This window comes from Propithecus coquereli, unplaced genomic scaffold (assembly GCF_000956105.1).
Source record: "Propithecus coquereli isolate 6110/MARCELLA unplaced genomic scaffold, Pcoq_1.0 Scaffold305, whole genome shotgun sequence".
Taxonomy (NCBI): domain Eukaryota; kingdom Metazoa; phylum Chordata; class Mammalia; order Primates; family Indriidae; genus Propithecus; species Propithecus coquereli.
This window is the reverse complement of record NW_012148675.1, coordinates 1,858,939-1,879,191: the sequence shown is the minus strand read 5'-3', so window position 1 is coordinate 1,879,191 and position 20,253 is coordinate 1,858,939. Positions and strand designations below refer to the sequence as shown.

Here is a 20,253-nt window from a genome sequence, read left to right as displayed (position 1 = left end):
TGTACCCCCATAATATGCTGAAATTAAAAAAAAATCTATATTAAATGAAAAGTATTTTGTAGTTATTTACTTTGCTAGAAGAAAATATTTTAAAATTTTAGCTATTTAGAGTCTGAGAATTTTTGCTTTCTCATGGGTTATATTTCTGCAGAAGGCCGCACTGATTCCTACAGTGAAGAATCTGATTCAGATTTATCCGATGTGCCCGAATTGGACTCTGATATTGAGCAAGAAACTCAGATCAATTATGATCGCCAGGTCAGTAAGAGGGGAGCAACAAAAATTCATAACCCAGAAACTGGAACTCATTGGATTTGGACATTGTACTAAATATGGCTGGCGCTTAGGCAAAAGAGAATTAAGGCAAAAATAGGGAAATTCGCCTACTTCTCCCCTTTAAATGCGGGTTAAAACTAACCAATCACATCATTAAAAATTTTTTAAGTGGAAGGTGGTTGCAAAGTTTCAAAACTGAATGCCTGACATTTGGGCTTTTTGCCTCCCTAGCACCTAAAACTTCTAAATATTTGTTTTTGGAAGAAAAATGTGCAAGTAAGTTACAGGGTTTTTTTTTTTTCCCTGTGTGTGTGTGTTCTTAGCATATCATGGAACCATGTGTTTTCTTTACTGGATGGATACCCTCAGGGCATGATAGTTTGCATGTGAGCTATTATCCTGGTTTATCTATTAACATACTACAGCCAGTTAATTCATTTAATTAATTATCCATTTAAAGGGAAATCCCAAATCACGCATTACCTCTCCAGTCAGAAATCACCTCTAGTAGAAAAGTTGGTCAGTTACATCCAAATTTTTTTGGAAGTTGATTCATTTTAGCATTACACAGTGAGTGTTAAAGCGATCAATCCTTCAGAGGAATCTGGAGACACACTGCATTGTTTTGTGATAACCACAGGGGTTCTCCTTTCTTCCTCATCATTTAACAAAGGTATGTAAAGCAGATTCTGTACATGAACATGGAATGAATAAGACTCATACTTCAGATACAGCAACTGTCAGTGTTGCCCATGGAGACTTAGTGTATAGGCCTATGGCCACTACCATGTATCAAATGTCTCTATGGGCTAGAAAAGATCCTGGGCTTTACACCCATCAAATCCAACCCCACAATAACCCTGAAAAGTGAAGCGACTCACCCACGTCCACTTCACCTGTAGTGTTAGGATAAGAATGCCAATTTGGGCTTCTTTCCAAAGTGCATATTGTATGTACTGCTTGGTTTGCCTCCATATAAGCACTGAATTTACTGCTTTTCAGATGATTATGTTTTTTTCAGCCCATAATCATCACTCATGGATTCAGTGTTTGAAAAATTAGATCAGTACAAAGGCAGTCAAACTGATGGTTTGGGTCAACTTCATGACTAAGTCAGCTTGACTGTGTATTGATAAATTGTATTATGCAGTACAACTCTGAAAGAAAATAATTGGAAAGAATTACTGATGTGGAAATATGCAAACACAAAACAATATTATTGTCTGATATCGGGGAAATAAAATTTAATGATGTAAAAGGAGGAAAATGTTCTTTAGTTGGGAATTTTTTAATAAAATGCTAGTAAAAGAATAAAAAGGTATAACTATTGAAATTCATGCCTAGAACTCATACAGGTTGAGTATCTGTAATCTGAAATGCTCCAAGATTTGAAACTTACTCAGCACAGAAGTGACACTCAAAGGAAAATTGGAGCATTTCAGATGTTGGATTTTCAAATTTGGGGTACTCAACTGGTAAATATAATGCAAGTATTCTAAAATCTGAAAAAATCCAAAATTCCAAATACTTCTGATCCCATCCCAAGCATTTTAGATAAGAGCTACTCAACTTGTATATTTTCCATGACATCTGACTTTCCAATGCTCTTATCTATATAATTTTTTTTTTTTACTTATGCTCACAATATTCCTGAGTTATTCCTAAAGAGGAATAACTTTTTACTACATTTACAGTTTTTAATCCATTTTACGGGTAAGAATTTGAGGTCCACAGAGGTTATAAGACTTGTTCAAATAAGCGGTAGAAATACTAAGACTGGAACTCAGTGCTCTAAAGCTGTGGTCTCCAACCCCTGGGCAACAGACCAGACTGGTACTAGTCTGTGACCTGTTAAGGACTGGGCTGCAGGGCTCTGCTGCTGCCTCCCCAGTAGCCCCCCACCCCCCAGCCATGGAAAAATTGTCTTCCATGAAACCAGTCCCTGGTGCGAAAAAGGTTGGGGACCACTGCTTAAGTAAATAATTGATAAGCTGATAAAAGCATCATGAATTCTGATCAATAATTATCTTAGATTTTAAAAGCTTAGTTCATTGTATCTGTAATAGTAATGATATATCTTCTGACTTTTTTTAAAAAATGATTTTTGATGAAATCCTAAAGAGGGACTTAATAATATTTCATGATGTTTTTAGCAATGCACCTTAATCAAAAACTTTCCTTAATGGAGATGAGAAATTATTAACAGATTGTATTTCATTTTCCATGTGTTAAACTGACATTTCTTGATAAAGCATAAATACATGGTAAACAACAGGTTGATTTTTATGTACACTTAAATTGTATAGTCAGCAGCACATTTTAGGTCCTAGGTTAGATTAAGAGTGAGTTTTGCTCTATATTTCAGGGTCTGATCTGTTAAGATGCATGAGCCCATGAAAGGAAGATAATTCCAAGGAGTGATTTTTCGGGAAAAAAATCACCATTACTCATGAGGCCCACATTTGCAAATGCTGGACTCAAGTGATTTCTTGCCTTAAATAGAACAAACATCTATATTAATAATTATTTACTAACAATATTATATTTTCTGGATATAAATTACCTAAGAAAACAACAAATCAAGAAAAAAACTATTTAAAATCCCAATCATTTAAAAAATATTTTATGTCTTGTTTATTAGGAGAAAGTAATATTCAATCCCGTGCCTTATTTTTTCAAAAATAAAAAATAGTTGAAGCAATTAAAGGTTATATAGTAATGCCAAGATGCTAATGTTTTTGAAACCCGAAGGAAGGAATCTCAACTAAATGTTCGTGTTGTGCTTGAAGGTTTACAAAGAAGATCTACCTCAGCTAAAGCAACAAAGTAAAGAGAAAAACCACGCAGTGCCCTTCCTCAAACGAGAAAAGGCTCCCGAGGACAGCTTAAAACTCCAGTTCATACACGGGTAGGTGACCTGTCTTGGGGACCTCATGCATTTTCCTCTGTCTCTGCCTGGCTGTCACCAGGCTTCCCACCATGCTGAAGAGGTCCCCTCGTTTTGATGTTGCCCTGCTTCAGGCTGGCTCTACTTTCAATTTGCACTTGCACCTGCAGTTGTTTTAACCGTGATTCTTTGTCCAGTTTCACTGGTGGATGTTCTGTGGCCCTCACAACGCGATTGTCTCTAGATTTTTCAGACGTCGTGTAATTTCGTGCTGTAGATGCTGCTGCTGCACATTGCTAATCCCTTCTTTCTCATCACCATCCCCTCTTCCTCTAGTCCTCTAATGCCCTGTCCTATTTGCTATTGTCCTATTTTCTTGAAATATTTTCCTCAAATGTGCCCAAAATAATTTTGAATTTTGTAAAATCATATATACGCTTGCACATTTTAAGTTAACATCTGAAAGTTTTTGACATAAGTTTAAATAGTTGAGAAGAATATATCTGGTATATTATAAATGCATCAGTCATTCAGATGGATGTAAAGGAACCTAAGTGCCATAAATATTTGATTCCCACTATTATTAATTTTAAAAATACGTGAACAAGTCCTCTATAACAGGAGGACATTTTATATCATTCATATTTCTCCTTAAACTCATATTCCCATTCTAATTCTTCCCTAAAATTTTGCCCTATGTTTTTTTGCTTGAGACTCCTTTGTCACTGTATCATACCCTCTAAGAAAAAAAATTTTATTTCCTGTGACCCTAAGATTCTAACTCTGTCCAACACAGTATCCACTAGCCACACATGGCTACTGAGCACCTAAAATGTGGTTATTCTGAAATGAGGTGTGCTGCCTGTGTAAAATGCACACCGGTTTTAAAGACAGCATGAAAAAAATGTTAAATATTAAAATGTTTTTATACTGATTACGTGCTGACATAACATTTTAGATGTATGAGTTAAAAATATGAAATTATTGAAATTTTGTTTTTTTATTCTAATGTGACAACTAGAAAATTTTAAATGACTCGTGGCTTACATTATGTTTCTGTTAGACAATGCTGCTCTGTTAACAATTTTTTCAGATTGCAGTATTGTTATAATGATCAGCAGTAAAAAATTGACCAAATCAATATAAATGTATTACAAATTTTGATATACAATGGTTAAGCACAGAAAACTTTTATTGGAAATGATTTTAATAAAATGAGTTTTTTCAGTTCAGAAATCGGTGTACGTACTTAATTGCTAGAATGTGGCAGAGTTTAGTTTTGAGTCTATTCCCATTTTTCCATTTTTTTTTAAATAAGTGTAAGCACTGAGAAAGTTTATTCTCATAAATAAGCATGAATGGAAGCAATTTTATCATAGCAATATTATTTGGTTTTTAAAATCCTCCTGTATTATGAGGCCCCAAAAATCACATTTTGATAGTTATAGCACAAAAAAAATTTAGTGATGTATTAGCTGACAATTAAGTCTCTGTTCAATTTTGCTGAAAACAAAGAACTGTAAATCACTTGACTTCCAGAAAAATTCCTTAGCCAGTCATTAGAGTCGTTGACTTTCAGTATCCTCAGTTGTATTTTGAATTGTTCCTTTGTTTTGTTCCTGGAAGGTTATTTGCCTCAGGGTAATACACCATAGTAAGATTCCAGATGGACAAGAGAAATGACTTCCTAAAGTGGGAGGAAAGCATTTGTGAAAGGGGAGATGGGAAAGGAATCCCTGTACCTCCTCACAAATGTGTACTCAGATCAGTTTTAAGAAAGAACACACACAGTAGCTGAGGATCTGGAAACAGATTCTGTTACAATGCTCAGTGCCATGTGCCTCTTAGAAAGTCATGCCCATCCCGCAGAGGTCCTCATACCCACACTTGAGCATGGCTGTCCTGCGTGACTATGGAGACACCTGCGGTTCCACTTGTACCCGTTCACATCAGCGTGTTAGTGTGCCTCTGATGGTTCCCGCTTTATTCAGTAGCAATTTATTCAACCACTGTGCCTTTCTTGGACCTGTGCTTCAGTTACAGAGGCTACGACTGTAGAAACAACCTGTTCTACACACAAACTGGAGAAGTGGTCTACCACATTGCTGCAGTTGCTGTAGTGTACAACCGGCAGCAACACTCCCAGAGGCTGTACCTGGGGCATGACGATGACATCCTCAGCCTGACCATCCATCCAGTGAAGGACTACGTGGCCACTGGGCAGGTATAGGTCTCTCCTCTAAGACTGGGCCTAGCCAAAGAAAGGATTTAATTCTGAATTCCAGTGTACATATTAGAAATTTGAAAACTACTTGGCAGAACTAAACACGAGGCAAGAAGCTGAAGATTCAGTGAACACTGGATCATTCTTTCATGGTGGGAAAATGGACCTATGCATTCTGGCAATGCTAGGAGAGGGATTCTCTTCCTGAGTGATGAGATCTATGAATAAGACTAGCTAAAACTAAAATAGTGAAAGTTTTATGAAGGAACAGCTTCATATATTTCTTCATCACTATGTATAGGACATCCTAACCATTGAATAAATATTTATTGAATAAACTTTTTTTTTTTTTTTTGAGACAGAGTCTTGCTCTGTCACCCCAGCTAGGGTGCTGTGGTATCAGCTAGCTCACAGCAACCTCAAACTCCTGGGCTCAAGTGATCCTCCTGCTTAAGCCTCCCAAGTAGCTGGGACAACAGGCGTGTGCCACCACACCCGGCTAATTTTTTCTATTTTTAGTAGAGACAGGGTCTTACTCTTGCTCAGGCTGGTCTCGAACTCCTGACCTCAAGGGATCCTCCTGCCTTGGTCTCCCAGAGTGGTAGGATTATAGGTGTGAGACCTGAATGAACCATTTTTTCAAATACTAGTATAACATCTGGAGTATAGTTATTTTTAAAACTTAAAACCATAAGAATTTTGACTAATTTATTATTTTATATTTAGCCTTATAAAAACTTGAATTTTATCTGAACTGTTCTTGAAATGCCTAAACTTTGGATTGAGTCTATAATTGGAAAGCTAATGAAAACAGAGGCCCTCTATTCGGCTGTTGTGGGGTGGAGAGAGGAGAGTAATAAAGTAGATTTAATATACAAAGAATCTGTCAAACTCAGATGTATCATCTTGCTGGTAAAACAGTAATATTGTCGAAAGTATTTTTCGTTTTATATTCTTCAAATGTGTAGATTATATTTTCAGTTTTATCATGAGCTTTTAATTGCAGATAGTACTCCAACTCATGTTCAATATCTAAGTGGCAAATTCCGAGGAAAATACCTTGGTATACTGTCAAAGGTTAACATGAGACAACTCAACCCTATTTCTGGGACTTGACATACAGGTCATTGAAGCCTTTGAACAGGGTTCATAATCTGGGTTCATGAGATCCGTGAATTAAAATAAGAACATGAAAGGAGTCATCCTCAGAAGTCTTTTTAGGGAAAAGAATCCATAGCTTTTATACTATTATTGGTATAAAAGGGTTACAATCCCCCACAGGGTAAGAGCCATTGGTTTATATACTAATTTGCTGACCCTCCACCTGAAAATTAGAGACCTAGTCTGTGTTAGCTGACATTAAGTTTTACAAGTAATTGATCATTGCTTTGCCTTTCCATGTGACCTTTGTTTTTTTGGTCTGTCTTATAAACAAATGATGTTTGATTCATGAGTATTTAATAACCTTTTTTTTGAAAGTAAAAACCAGAGATTGATGCTTTATGTACACTTCTAGGAGATACTGCCCTTAATACTGTATGTGACGGGGGGCAGGCAGTGTGCCAGCAACCACTCCAGGGGTGGGTGAACTGGGTTTCCACAGACCTGTGTAGAAGTTTCCAGGGTTCTGCTCAGTTAAGCCCATGGCTTTTCCCATTTTCCCTTTTAGAGTCATCATGCCCAACAGGGTTTTTTCCCCTCTGTACTATATAATAAGTGAGGAAAACCACTTTACTATTATAATTTTCTCTGTTGGAATTGGTATGATAGAAGCTTGTTATCTGCCTTAGTGAGAGACAGTTACAACATGAAACTGTCTTTCCCGAGGAGATAGGCGGGGTCAGGCCTTCTTGAGGTGGGTGAGATAATTGAGAATGGGTAAAAGAACTCTGTGGATGGTGTCATGACAACATGCAGGTAACTCCCTTGACTGAGAAGTGGAGTCTTGCGTGGGACTGAGAAGGCAGGAGAGGGAAAAGTAGAATTAACTGACAAAAAAAAAAAAAAAAAAAGCATAGTGGGCATTTGAATTAGTCTTTAAAAGTCCCTTAACTGGGAGGCATGCTACAAGTCAGGCTGTGCTGGAACCCATCCTGATTGCCAAGACAAGCCTCTCAGATGCTTTGTGCCTCAGTTTACTCATCTGGAAAATAACTGAGTTGGACCAGATGATCTCCAAGGGTCTTCCCACTCTCCAAATAATGTATGTTTCTTGATTTCTGACTGTAAGGAACAAAATCATTCTTACTATAATTTGTAAGTAGTTAATAACAGTCATCCTGTTGTTTAAGGTTGGAAGAGATGCTGCTATTCATGTGTGGGACACACAAACTCTAAAATGTTTATCACTGTTGAAAGGACAGCATCAGAGAGGAGTGTGTGCTCTCGATTTTTCAGGTAAGCCCCAGTTTTCCACTGCAGTTGTTGACAGATGGTTCTACATTCAGTGTTTCTTTAAAAATATCCTCCCACTTAGTTGAGTTCCATTTGTAATGAGGCGTAAGCTCATTGTGTGTCAGCCACCCAGTCTCAAACTGGAAGTCATACATGTGACTATCTCACCACAGAATGTAGCCTTTAGATTACACACCCTTTCCTGTCTTCCATGTTTCCTCTCCCAAGTCATTACGCAGAGCTCACACTATGTTCTGTATTTGCTTGAGCGATTTGAAATCCAGAGCAGCTGTTGGTACTGAAAGACTTAGTTGGGAATGTCTGGCTGTGACTCACAACATCAGTTTCATCTCGCCAGATAAGTGGGAGCACATCACTTCTGATGCGAAATATAAAGAACTCAAGGGAAGGCTGCAAATTCTCTGCAAAGGGCTACTTTCCAATATTGGTGTTTTGGAAATACATTTCATATTGAAAAAATAGAACTGAAGCTTTCATTTCCATAATTTAAAATTTGAACATGGTACTATAAAAATACTAACTGATGGGTATAAATTTCCTGTAGAGTAAGTTTTCTTTAAGCTAGAATTTGAGAATGAAGGCCTATCCCAAAAGGTATTTTTACCTAGAAATTTTTAATAATTTCATTTATAGAAATTAAATCAGTAGGAAAAAAATCCTAAACTTTGTACAGAAAACTGATTCTGTAATTTCCCTTTTCTAAATTCCATTCAAGTATTAATAAGTACAATATGTGAGGCCGGGCGCGGTGGCTCACGCCTGTAATCCTAGCTCTTTGGGAGGCCGAGGCGGGCGGATTGTTTGAGCTCAGGAGTTCGAGACCAGCCTGAGCAAGAGCAAGACCCCCGTCTCTACTAAAAATAGAAAGAAATTAATCGGACAACTAAAAATATATAGAAAAATTAGCTGGGCATGGTGGCACATGCCTGTAGTCCTAGCTACTCGAAAGGCTGAGGCAGTAGGATTGCTTAAGCCCAGGAGTTTGAGGTTGCTGTGAGCTAGGCTGACGCCACGGCACTCACTCTAGCCAGGGCAACAGAGTGAGACTCTGTCTCAAAAAAAAAAAAAAAGTACAATATGTGTAATATTAGTCATTAAATTCCATAACTCCAAACACCAATCTCTTCATATGTCCCTCCCTCTCCTTGTTCAAGCCCTCATTCCCTCTCAGCTGTGCCATGGTACTAATGCTGGTCTCTGATTGCATCCCCACTTCCTCAGTTCATCCTACCCACTTCTGGAGTATTCTGGAAGCCTAGTTACTGTTGATACCGCATAGACTCCCCTTGGTTGGCTGACTCAGGTTGAGCCCTTGGTTGTACATTTGTGGCCTTCCATGATCTGGCCTCAACCTTCCTTTGTGGTGTTTTCACCCAACCGACCCATTAGTGCTCCTTTACATCTCCCTAACAGAAGAGGCTGTGTGCACTCATGTCCTCCTTTTGCCTGTGGTCTTTGCTCGTGCTGTTCCCATGTGTCCAAGTCCTACCATCCTCTAAGGCCAAGCTGGAAGTTTTCTCCTCCATCCTTCCAGGGAGAAGTAACCCGTCCCTTCTTCTGCATGCCTTAGCCCACTGTTGTGTTGCTCTCATGGCACCTGTCAGGGTCTATGTGGTGCTGTGGTTATTTGTGGCATCATGTCCCATGCACTTCACGTACAGGAAACTACTTGGCAGCAGAGCCCATCTCTCTGTTCCCCACCACCCGTATCACAGTGCAATGAACATAGAAACTACTCAAAAAATGTTGTGACTGAACGAACAAATGGGGTTTTGCTTAATGCACTTCGTCTTGCCTTTCCCTATTACTACCAGAATTTTACATTGTGAAGCATGTTTCGGTAAAAATTACCTTTATCATCTGACCAATACAACATGGGGAAGTTTTTGTTTTTGTAACATGCTCATGCTCACATACTATACAAATTTGGGTTGTATCAGGATGAGAAGTTATTCAGTGCCTTCTGCAGTTATTAAATTAGTGAAAATCAAGTCTAAACAGTTCGTATTCTACACCAGTGGGCGTGAGAGGTAGGAGAAGGCGTGAGTGCTGAGGGGGAGAAGGCTCCTTGGCACACTACCTGCCAGCTCAGTGCTCTGATGACACACCAGAGACAGTGAATATGAAGCCCAAGTTTGAGGGACATGCAGTTTTAAAAGAGGTGTACCATGTGTCATTGATAAAGCAGTACAGTCTAAAAGGAAACTATAATTTGAGTTCAAAATTGTAAAGATGTGAATGAATTCCTTCCGCTTTTTCCCCCAGAATTCTACTCCTCAATGGCCAAACTGCCTTTTTCTTAAAATTAATTTTGCTAGTGGATACATATGTGCATACTTAATATAAATAATTACATTAATATGCTTTAGAAGAGTGGTAAGACACCCATTGAAGTAGCAAAAATAAAAATAATACCTAAATATTTACAACATAATGGGGAATCTGATATATTCATATTTTTGGTGGCATTGAAAATTGACTCAATAATTCAAACAAACAATCTGGCCAGGTATAATAAAGCTATAATTCAAAATTACAAGTGTGTAGACTATGTGTATTTTATACACGTTTCTGTGTACCAAGTTAACTAAAAGAGAAAAAATAGAGCTCAAAATAGCATCTGTCACTGATTTCAAGTGAGAATGTGAATGTGTATTAGCATATAAACAACGTGGCAGGAAATTTAGAGTAATATAAAAAGAATTTAATCATTAGATTATTTCCTCTATAGAATTGATTAATTTTCTGGTTTTTAAATCAAAATAATTAGCTTATGCTATTTAAATGCCTGTAGAGAAAGGGATTAGCAGATCAAAGACATGAATTATGAGACAAGTTGGTAGCAATAAACTGGTACCCAGTAACTTGGTCTCTGCGTTTCAGAGAGCTCACATCTCTTCTGAGCTGATTGGTTTCATAGAATAAAGAATAAGAAATTAAGTGAGCTTAGAAATCTTTTTCTCATAGGCAGCCCTTTAGATCTTTGCTGAAGTAGAAAAACCAGATACTCCAGAAGAGGTAGGAAAGCTGATTCTGTCACTGTTTCTAAGTCCCTTATTAGGCAAAGAAAGACGTTTCCAGATGTGAAGTATTTTCTGTATCAGAAGCTTATTTCAGCATTTTAACAATATAGTCTCCATTCCCCAGATAACAGTCACCAGGGAAGAGCCCATTTACTCAGCAAATGTGTTAGTTTTGGTTGTGGGAAAATTACTTTTTTGCCTTTTAGGTTAAGTACAATGTTAACATAGAATAGTAGAAAGGAATCTGTTTGAAAGCTTTAGAAAGCACTAGTAACAAGGACTATTCAAGAGAAACTTTCACTGACGTCTATTGTGTGTGACTCATCACCGTGAACGGTTACATGCAGATGAACTGTAATAGTTGATTGATATGTATGACCCCTTTGGTGACTCCTGAAGGTGTGAGCTATGGACTCTTTGGTTTAATTTCTGCTGATAGCACTTTGTGTTCTAATAATATAACTTTAGTCTTGAACCCCTGCACCACTTTGCAGGCCAAGAACAGAGATCAGAGAGTTTGGTGGTATGGCCTGGGAAAAGTCAACAGTGGCAGATCTAGGTCTCTTGGCTCTTAGTCCAACACAAGAGCCACTAGGCCAGGGTTGTCAGCTGGTGGGGGAGGTATGCCAGGAGTTCTCTGTTCCCCATCATCAGGTCTTCTCCTGCCCCTGCCCTCTGCTGGTGCTGGTGAACTTTTGGCCAGAGAGCCATACCTGGAGCACTCAGTGTGCTCACTCACCTCCTGCTGCCTGCGCCCACCAGCAGGTGTCTCCAGCTGCTCCCCGACCCTCCAGTATAAATGTGGAGTGCCTGGTGGTGCATAGGGGACACCATATGAACAGCCCCCGATGAAGAGAGGCCCCTGTTCTGGAACAGCCCAGAATCACACACTTATCTAAAGTAGGAGCAGGGGCAACTATACCTGTCTTGGAAACTGATAGAAAGTGAGTAGCTCTAGTGGAAATCTCAAGAGAGGAGACTACTTAGATATCCTTGTTTAACCATGTCAACAGGACATCAGTTACTACCTACCTGGTGGTCAGTCTTTGTGTCTCAGCACCCCGCAGCCACCCATCTTACGAGTCAGCTCATTTTGGGGGTGTCTGGAGACCTACTGGTACTTTGTCTCTTATTAGAGAAATAAATTGTCCTGGCAGTATAAAGCAGACAAATGATGTGAAAACTAGCCACCAAATAAGCAGTTATACATAGGGATTTAGACTATTCTTGCCGCTTTTCTAAAGCAAACAAAAAAATTTTAATTAAAAACATGTCTTACAACATGATTCAGAACTCTGGATTATGTGGACAAGAATGAATTTATATTATCTCACTTGATTGAGAAGTTCTTTTAACTCTGAATTTATTGTCACTGTCTAGGAGGGGAAGGGGTGCCATCTTTGGTTTTGTGCTCACAGTAAGGAAAGTGCTTCCACATGAATAGAAAACTAGATTAGAAAGAGAAAAGTTCAGCCACATAAATGTTTTCTAGCCTAAATATCATCTACATAATTTCTTAAAACCTTCATGGGCTGATTTTCCACAAGGGCACATCTAACACTAACTTGATTTCATTGTGTTTGATTTAGAAAACCTATGCATTTTTCACGAGCCCTGAATAGACGGAGCCAACTCATAATTGTCTGAATAAAAATTTTCTCTTTCTATTTTGTCCTTTACTGTTGACATTACCTTAGAATTATTTCTGGACTGTGTCATAAACATCCATAATTAATACATACTGTGACTAGAAATATTTGAAAGGACATTGCTTAGACTCTAAAAATATGTCTGAAAATCAAAAACTCCAACTAACTGGTCAGGGAACAATAGATTTTCAAAGCTAAGGTCAAGCCTCTACAGGGAAAAGAAAACTAGAAAAAAAGAATAAAAGGTAGCCAATTATATTTCCAAACTGTGTGGTATGCAGAAATAAGCTACGCCTGCAGAATTCGAGAAAAAGTCGCCATCACAAAGAAGAGGTATGGTTATTAAGGCACTTCTGGATTTGCAGTTTGTCTATTAGTGTCTATTGTGTCTATTAGTGTCTAATAGTGTGTCTATTGCTATTGCACAATCAGGATACTTTTTTTGGTGTAGAAAGATGATATAGCAGAATAAGCTGATGGCCCTCACAGAAATTCTACTAAAAAGAAGCCACCTCTCCCAGAAAATCAGCTTACCCTTAGGCCTCCTTGAGATGACATAAATTTAAAAAGCTATTATTTTAAATGCTTACATTCCAAGAAGGACATGTTAAGATAGCTACACAGACTTCAAAAGAAAACAAGAAATACAGAATTAATGAATGCAAAAAAAGACATTGAATATTTCTGCAGTGTTTTTGAAAGGAATAATAAAGCAATTACATTTTATAAAAATTGTTTATACTTGATACATAATTATACATGTTTATGGGATACACTGATGTTTCAGTACATGTATACATGGTATAATGATCAAATCAAAGTAGTTAGAATATTCATCACTTAAACACTTATCATTTCTTTGTATAACATTCAAGATCATCTTTTCTAGCTATCTTGAAATGTATTCCACATTATTATTAGTTATAGTCACCCCAATATGTAATAGAATATCAGAACTTATTCTTCCTATCTAACTTTGTATGTGTTGACCAACCTTTTCCTATTCCTTCCAAAATTTTTACAGCTATATAAAATGCAAATGCGGTACATTCCTTTTCCTTTTTATACTATCCACAGGCATATTCCATCTTTCTCTTCCTTCACATCCTCAATGTCACTAGTATCCTTAGCACTCATTGAAAACCAGCTCAGCGTACGTGAGGATCACAAAGGAGACGTGTTAAGATTACTATGAGCCTTAAAAGAGCTTATATCTAAAAAGGGAGAGAGAAAACACCAACAAAACTAAAATCACCAAATACAGAGGCGTGCTAGTAATAGAAACATAACCAGGCCATAATAGATATGGAAAGAGTACTATTGTTGGTGATGAATAGGACATCATTACCGGTCCCTTCTCTCAAATGCATAAAAAGAGACCTTGCCCAATTCAAAATCTGGTAACATTTAAGCATGAAGAGATATCATTAGTTGTGATTAGAAAGACATAATTTGTTTACAATAATCACTTGATAGTGATTTAGCCCTTTACGAAAGTGTTAATGTCTTCATCTAATACTATAGTCTGTTAGCTTATAAGGGCCCACGAACCTTTCAGATCCTTACCTCATACTTAGTAGTGGTTGAGGAGGATTTGGTTGGTTAAGCCAGATTCTTCCTTCCTTCTACTCTCCTTTCCGTAGAAGGAGCAGATCACCATATCCAGTTGGTTGGAGGAGGGTCTCTGGCACAAGTAAGGGCACTCAAATGGTGGGCATTGATTAGCAGTTGAGGTAGGATTGCCAGATTCAGCCAACAAAAATACAGGAGGCTCAACTAAAATTGGTTTTCAGATGAATAATTTTTTGACATAAGTTTCATGTAATATAAGTGTAAATATGTAGTATAAATATCACATACTGACATACTTATTATTAAGAAATTATTCATTACTTATCTGAAATTCCAATTTGACAAGGCTTGCTTTATTTTACCCAGAAACCCCAATTTGGGGTCTACCCAGGCCTACCTTTGAAAATACCAGTTGAGGCCCCGAGTGGACCCGTGGCCCTGGGAGAAGCAGTTTGCCAGACTTGTGTTGCTTTATCCTGGTGGCTGCTCCTCTGCAGTCAGAGAACGGACCCTGATGAACCATGTGAGATGAGCTTCATCACTCATCTCCTAGCAACCACACAGCCCGGGGCCTGCTGCTAACCTGGCCCTGCCTCTCCTTTGAATCTTGCCTTGCAAGGAGGCAGCAAAGGAAAGGCTTATTGACTGCACCTCTTCTTTTGTTTTGAAGGGATAAAGCAAATTAACTGTTTTTATTTTAAATTTAATTATACATTCCATATATTTTATTTGTGGGAAAATAAGCTAAATGTCCAAATTACAGTAATCATTGATAATTATTATTCTCTTATTGGAGAAATAAGTTGTCCTAGAAATGTAAAACAGGCAAATGATGTCAAAACTAGACAACAAACAAGCAGTTATACATAGGGCTTTAGACTAATCTATTCTCACCACTTTCCTAAATAGTATTGAATTATGAATAATAATACTAAAGGAAAATGCTCATAATATAATGAAGAAAGATTAGATGATAGGCTGCTCAGTATGAATCTGGTTTTTTTCTTTCAAAGCCCATTGATGTAGAGAAAAGATCGGTGGGATATATATCAAATATAGGGCTAAAAATGTGGAAGATCTAAATTTTTATCCATATTTTCTAAATGTCCTATAACAGGCATATTCCATTTGAAATAGGGAAAATAAGAAATTAAGCTGTTTGAATTCTAAAATCATCTTTTGAAAGATCTTTTGAAGTTAAATTTAGTTTTCATAATGTTCTTATTTTCAAGGGTTAAACTGAACCCCAGTTTTAGAGCTGAAAATAGACTCATTGTCACAAAGCCAAATGGCTCTTCCAATAAGTGTCATGAGATTTGTCACAAAATAGACAAGGTTTTTGTAACAAACCTAAGAGGTTCCCTCATAGCCCTGTGTCTCAGATTAGAATGTTGGGTCAGCGATTCACTTGAGAGACTGATTATTGTACATTAGGAAGCTCAGCTGTTGCCAGTCATGCATTTCATTTTGTGAGATCCACTTAGTATATGAAATTTCTAGTGTATTTGAGCCTAAAGAATATTCTTGAGGTCAGTTTCTTATTCCTTTTTACAGCATATGAAATGTTTTGGCTTTTCATGGAAGAGATGAGTTATTTGACATTTGTGTTGTTTTCGTACAGCCGATGGAAAATGTCTGGTGTCGGTCGGTTTAGACGATTTTCACAGTATTGTGTTTTGGGACTGGAAAAAGGGAGAAAAGATAGCCACGACAAGGTAAGACACTGCCGAGATCTTACGGCATCCTGCTGCTATCCTGCTTCAGTAAAGATCAATAGTTTTCATCTTCTGGTAAGATTTCATCTTCAAACTCAGATGAAATTCACAGAGAAAGCTTAACACCCAAGCAAAAACGCATTGCAGTGTTTCATGGTGCCAACCTGACTTAAAGCAGTCAGTGTTTGTTGTGGGGAATCAGAAAATTCTGAAATCCTTTCCAGAGAGTTATTCACCACTCACTTTTACTAATACATGCATTATCTCTATCACAGCTTTTTATCAACAATAGAAAAGCAGCTTTTCTCAGACTTGTGCCTGGCCCCCTGGTTATTCCTCTGTCTTAGCATCTGGTGAAGGATTGTCAATGTCACCAGAGTCAGAAGCGCCATTTGTCATGAGGCTGTGGCGTGCTGGAAAGGAGGCCCCACCGTGTGCATCTGCCACTTGCTTTCAAAGCAGGCAAATTGTTTCCCTAATCTCCCCATCTTATAAATAGACTTTTCAAGACCGACTGCTGTTTATAGACCACCTGTCCTCCCTTACCCCAGCCTCCCTGCCCTGCTGAATCAGCTCGAAGTCTGAGCGTGACTTTCCACTCCTACTCACATTGAACTCAGCTGTTTGCCCGGCTCTGGTCAGGGGTCAAAAGAGTTGGCAGCTAAGGCCCAGGAATAGAGTTTGTTGCCCAGGCATGTTGACGGTGTACCTCCCTGCCAGTTCTTTGCTGCATCACTGAGTCCTATCTTGCAATGTAAAATCATTTCGAAGTTGATGGCCTTGAATCTCAATATTCACTTTTTAAATTAACATTTTCCTTTACAATATTAAGTAGGAAAAAAGTTTTTTGGCAATTTGCCTTAATGAAGATCTATAAATTGCTAGAGACCCAGAGAAGCAGCAGATGGAGGCCTGAGGACTCCAGCTGACCATCTTAGGAGAAAAAGAGAAGCTTTTCTGATAACTGCTGTTGAGATGGAATTCTTGGCAGCAAATAGCAGCTCATAATCTGCCTGCCCAAGTGGTTTTCCTTTTGGTCGGCCTTTCTAGTGTTCCTCACTGTTTTACTACTCTCTACTACTCAGATTCAGCTTCTAATCAGAACTCTGTTTTACTCCTAGACTAAAATACTGAACTTTAGTTTAATATTTCTGATAACATACCATCTGCATTTTACAGATAATCTTGGGGAAAGCACATACCTGCATTGCAAAAGCAACAGAAATGCAATTTTCCTGCTAGAAAACCCTCTGCAGCTGTGGGTGGCTCACCGATAATATGCCACAAACATTACTAGAAATGAAAGAAATATTTTTTAATATCAAAAAAGTATATATTTTATATGCTTGGTGGATAGTGCTACTGTTAGTTCATTAACACAAAGCTACTTAACGCCATTATGTCAATAACACGATTTTTAGTTGGAATCATTCCTGAGCCTTATGACACATTCCCAAAAATAAGGCACCTACAGAATTGTCCTCAGGACATTTTTGCGATTGTGACATTAACCAGTACTCTTTCCAAGGATGAATATCAAGGACTGTTAAATTTCTTTGAAGAATACTAGATTTTACAATAAGTAAATAAAAATATTTGTATAAATACCTATTTGCATAATATTAAGAATGATACTGGCTGGGCCTGGTGGCTCACGCCTGTAATCCTAGCACTTTGGGAGGCCGAGGCAGGCGGGTGGATTGCTTGACATCACAAGCTCAAGACCAGCCTGAGCAAGACCTCGTCTCTACTAAAATTAGAAAAAATTAGCCAGGCAACTAAAACTAGAAACAAAAAATTAGTTGGGCATGGTGGCACGTGCCTGTAGTCCCAGCTACTCAGGAGGCTGAGGCAAGAGGATCACTTAAGCCCAGGAGGAGTTAGTTCGAGGTTGCTGTGAGGTAGGCTGACACCACTGCACTGTAGCCTGGGGGACAGAGCGAGAGTCTGTCTCAAAAAAAAAAAAAAAAAAAAGATATTTACATAGATAAGTAAGCAACTAGACAAATAAAAAAATCTATTGGTGACCCTAAGTTAGAGTGCTTAAGTATAACTTTAAAAACAGGGGCACAAAAGACGTGACAAAGAAGCAATGCTTCACTGAATGGTACCTTCCTGGCTTCCGGGAGTCATCTTAGCTCCTGGGAGGGCCTGATTCACTCTCAGACAATGGCCGACAGTCACATACCTCACTTTGTACTTCTGTGTCTCAGTCATTGCTGGCCTTGCCTCCAGCAAGGCTTAATGACAAACCTGCTTTTGGCAGCTGTGTTGTTCTTGCAAGGTGGTGGTTCTGCAACGGCACCAGGGAGGCACACACAATGGCCGTGGCGGCATTGCTGGCTGTGCTGCTGGTGCCCGTGCTAACGTGTGCCAGCTGCACACACTGCCCTGCATTTGTGAAATGTTTAAATGGACCTGCTCTTCATCAGCTTAGAGAAATGAGAGAAATTCGGAATTGGTACATAAAAATCTTGTTACAAGAGCTCTATGAGACTTGATCCAATCTATTCGAACAATTTCCTTCTTTGCTAATTTTAATAAGTGATTTCAGTTGCCTCCATTACAAATGGGATTTTTAGTCTTTTTTTTTTCTTTTAAAGGTTATTCAAATTTTAGTCTAAGGTACAAGCAACCCATTTAAAAACCAAGGCCAGGCTGGGCCTGGTGGCTCATGCCTGTAATCCTAGCACTCTGGGAGGCTGAGGTGGGAGGATTGCTCAAGGTCAGGAGTTCAAGAACAGCCTGTGCAAGAGCAAGACCCTGTCTCTACTAAAAATAGAAAGAAATTGGCTGGACAACTAAAAATACATAGAAAAAATGAGCCGGGCATGGTGGCGCATGCCTGTAGTCCCAGCTACTCGAGAGGCTGAGACAGAAGGATTGCTTGAGCCCAGGAGTTTGAAGTCGCTGTGAGCTAGGCTGACGCCACGGCACTCTAGCCCAGGCAACAGAGCAAGACTCTGTCTCAAAAAAAAAAAAAAAAACAAAAAACAAACAAAAAAAAACCAAGGCCAATCTCTTCCAGGAGTAGTTAAATGGCCTAACATCAGTGTCAGTGGGGCGGAATAATGAGACAGTTAAGCAGGGCCTTTATGTTCCTTTGCGGACCTTCATTACTTCAGTGAGGGGATGTGGGAACCAATGTCTAATTATCATGGGCATGCCTCACTTCAGAGTTTGAATAGGAGGCATCTTAGGTGCAAAGCATAATTATCAAGGTGCCTAACAAGAAAATTTTCAATGTTAATCTGAAATAATTTTGCTATTAAAAAGTGTAGGAACAAAACATGGGCCCACATGTAGCAGGTATGTAGAACTTCAGCACAGGCGTTTCTGTATTAGCTTCATTGCTTGATCTATTTTGGGTCCCTGTCCTTCTGTACATTTAATGAATATGATAGAGCCCCCTGCATACCATATTGGCACCTTCTCTTTCTCATTTTCTTTTTTAAAAACGTGTCTCTTTTTAAAATAACATTCTTTCCTCTATTTTCAAAATAATATACAATCATTATAGAAAAATTAGCACAGAAAAGTACCAAGAAGAAAATGAAAATCATCTCTAATTGTACTACCCAGACATAGCCATGGTTAACATTTTAGCATATATATATTTTTAGTATATATTCTTCTAGTATTTTTCTTCATTTTTATTCATAGGTATGGGATATTGTACACTCGCTCTATATTGGCTTTTGTATTTTTCACTCACCAATACATCATCTGTCTTCTAATTTATGTTAGCTGGCTTATTCTATATTAGTGTTCTCTGTTTTAAGCCATTTAAAAATCTTTTTTTTGGAGATGGGGTATAAATCATTCAGTCTTCCTGTTATGGGTTACTGTCACAGAAAGAGAGAAAACAAAGTCTCATACAGGATTGGGCCTCTATGCAGATGAAAGGGTTCTGAACGGATGACGTGGAAAACAAGTCAGCCCTGTGCCGCTGCCTGGGCTTCCAGAAGAGGCTCTTCCCTTCCCTCTTCCTCTGTGCTTGCTGTCAGGTGTATGTGGCCCTACAGTGAATTACCTGTGACTGGGGCATGAGGAATTGTCCAATATTAGGACAGCAGTACAGTCTTCTACCTTCTTATTTTTTCAGTCTAGAACCTGAAACTCTTTGCATTTTATTTTTCTTACACACACACACACACACACACACACACACGTTGTAGGCTCCTCCCTACAAATTTAACAAATGTTTAAAGAAGGGTATCCAATCCATGTTCTTTATTTGGATATTGATATTAGCTGAACATTTTTGTGCCATCATTAGCCAGTTTAGAACTTTTACCACAACAGAAACAACATTCGTGTTTTTATGACACTAAGAAATTAGATGAAAACTAAGAAGTTCCCTCAAAAAAGATTTTTCTAAATGTTTGCACAGATGTAAGCAAGGAAAACAATTTCCTCTTATCTCTAGGAAATACAATTGGTTGTATCTGTTCTTTTTTTTTTTTTTTTTTTTGAGACAGAGTCTTACTCT

The 20,253-nt window shown here is 38.3% G+C and overlaps 1 protein-coding gene across 1 annotated transcript in view; it reads left to right on the top strand.

Moving 5' to 3' along the window:
* The window catches only part of EML6 (echinoderm microtubule associated protein like 6), a 255,683-nt gene that overhangs the window by 163,694 nt on the left and 71,736 nt on the right, over nt 1-20,253 (top strand). Inside the window, exons 12-16 of the mRNA XM_012649839.1 lie at nt 152-258; nt 3,066-3,184; nt 5,201-5,387; nt 7,679-7,784; nt 15,668-15,761. Of these exons, the coding sequence (XP_012505293.1) occupies nt 152-258; nt 3,066-3,184; nt 5,201-5,387; nt 7,679-7,784; nt 15,668-15,761 (613 nt within the window). The remainder of the gene's footprint in view (nt 1-151; nt 259-3,065; nt 3,185-5,200; nt 5,388-7,678; nt 7,785-15,667; nt 15,762-20,253) is intronic.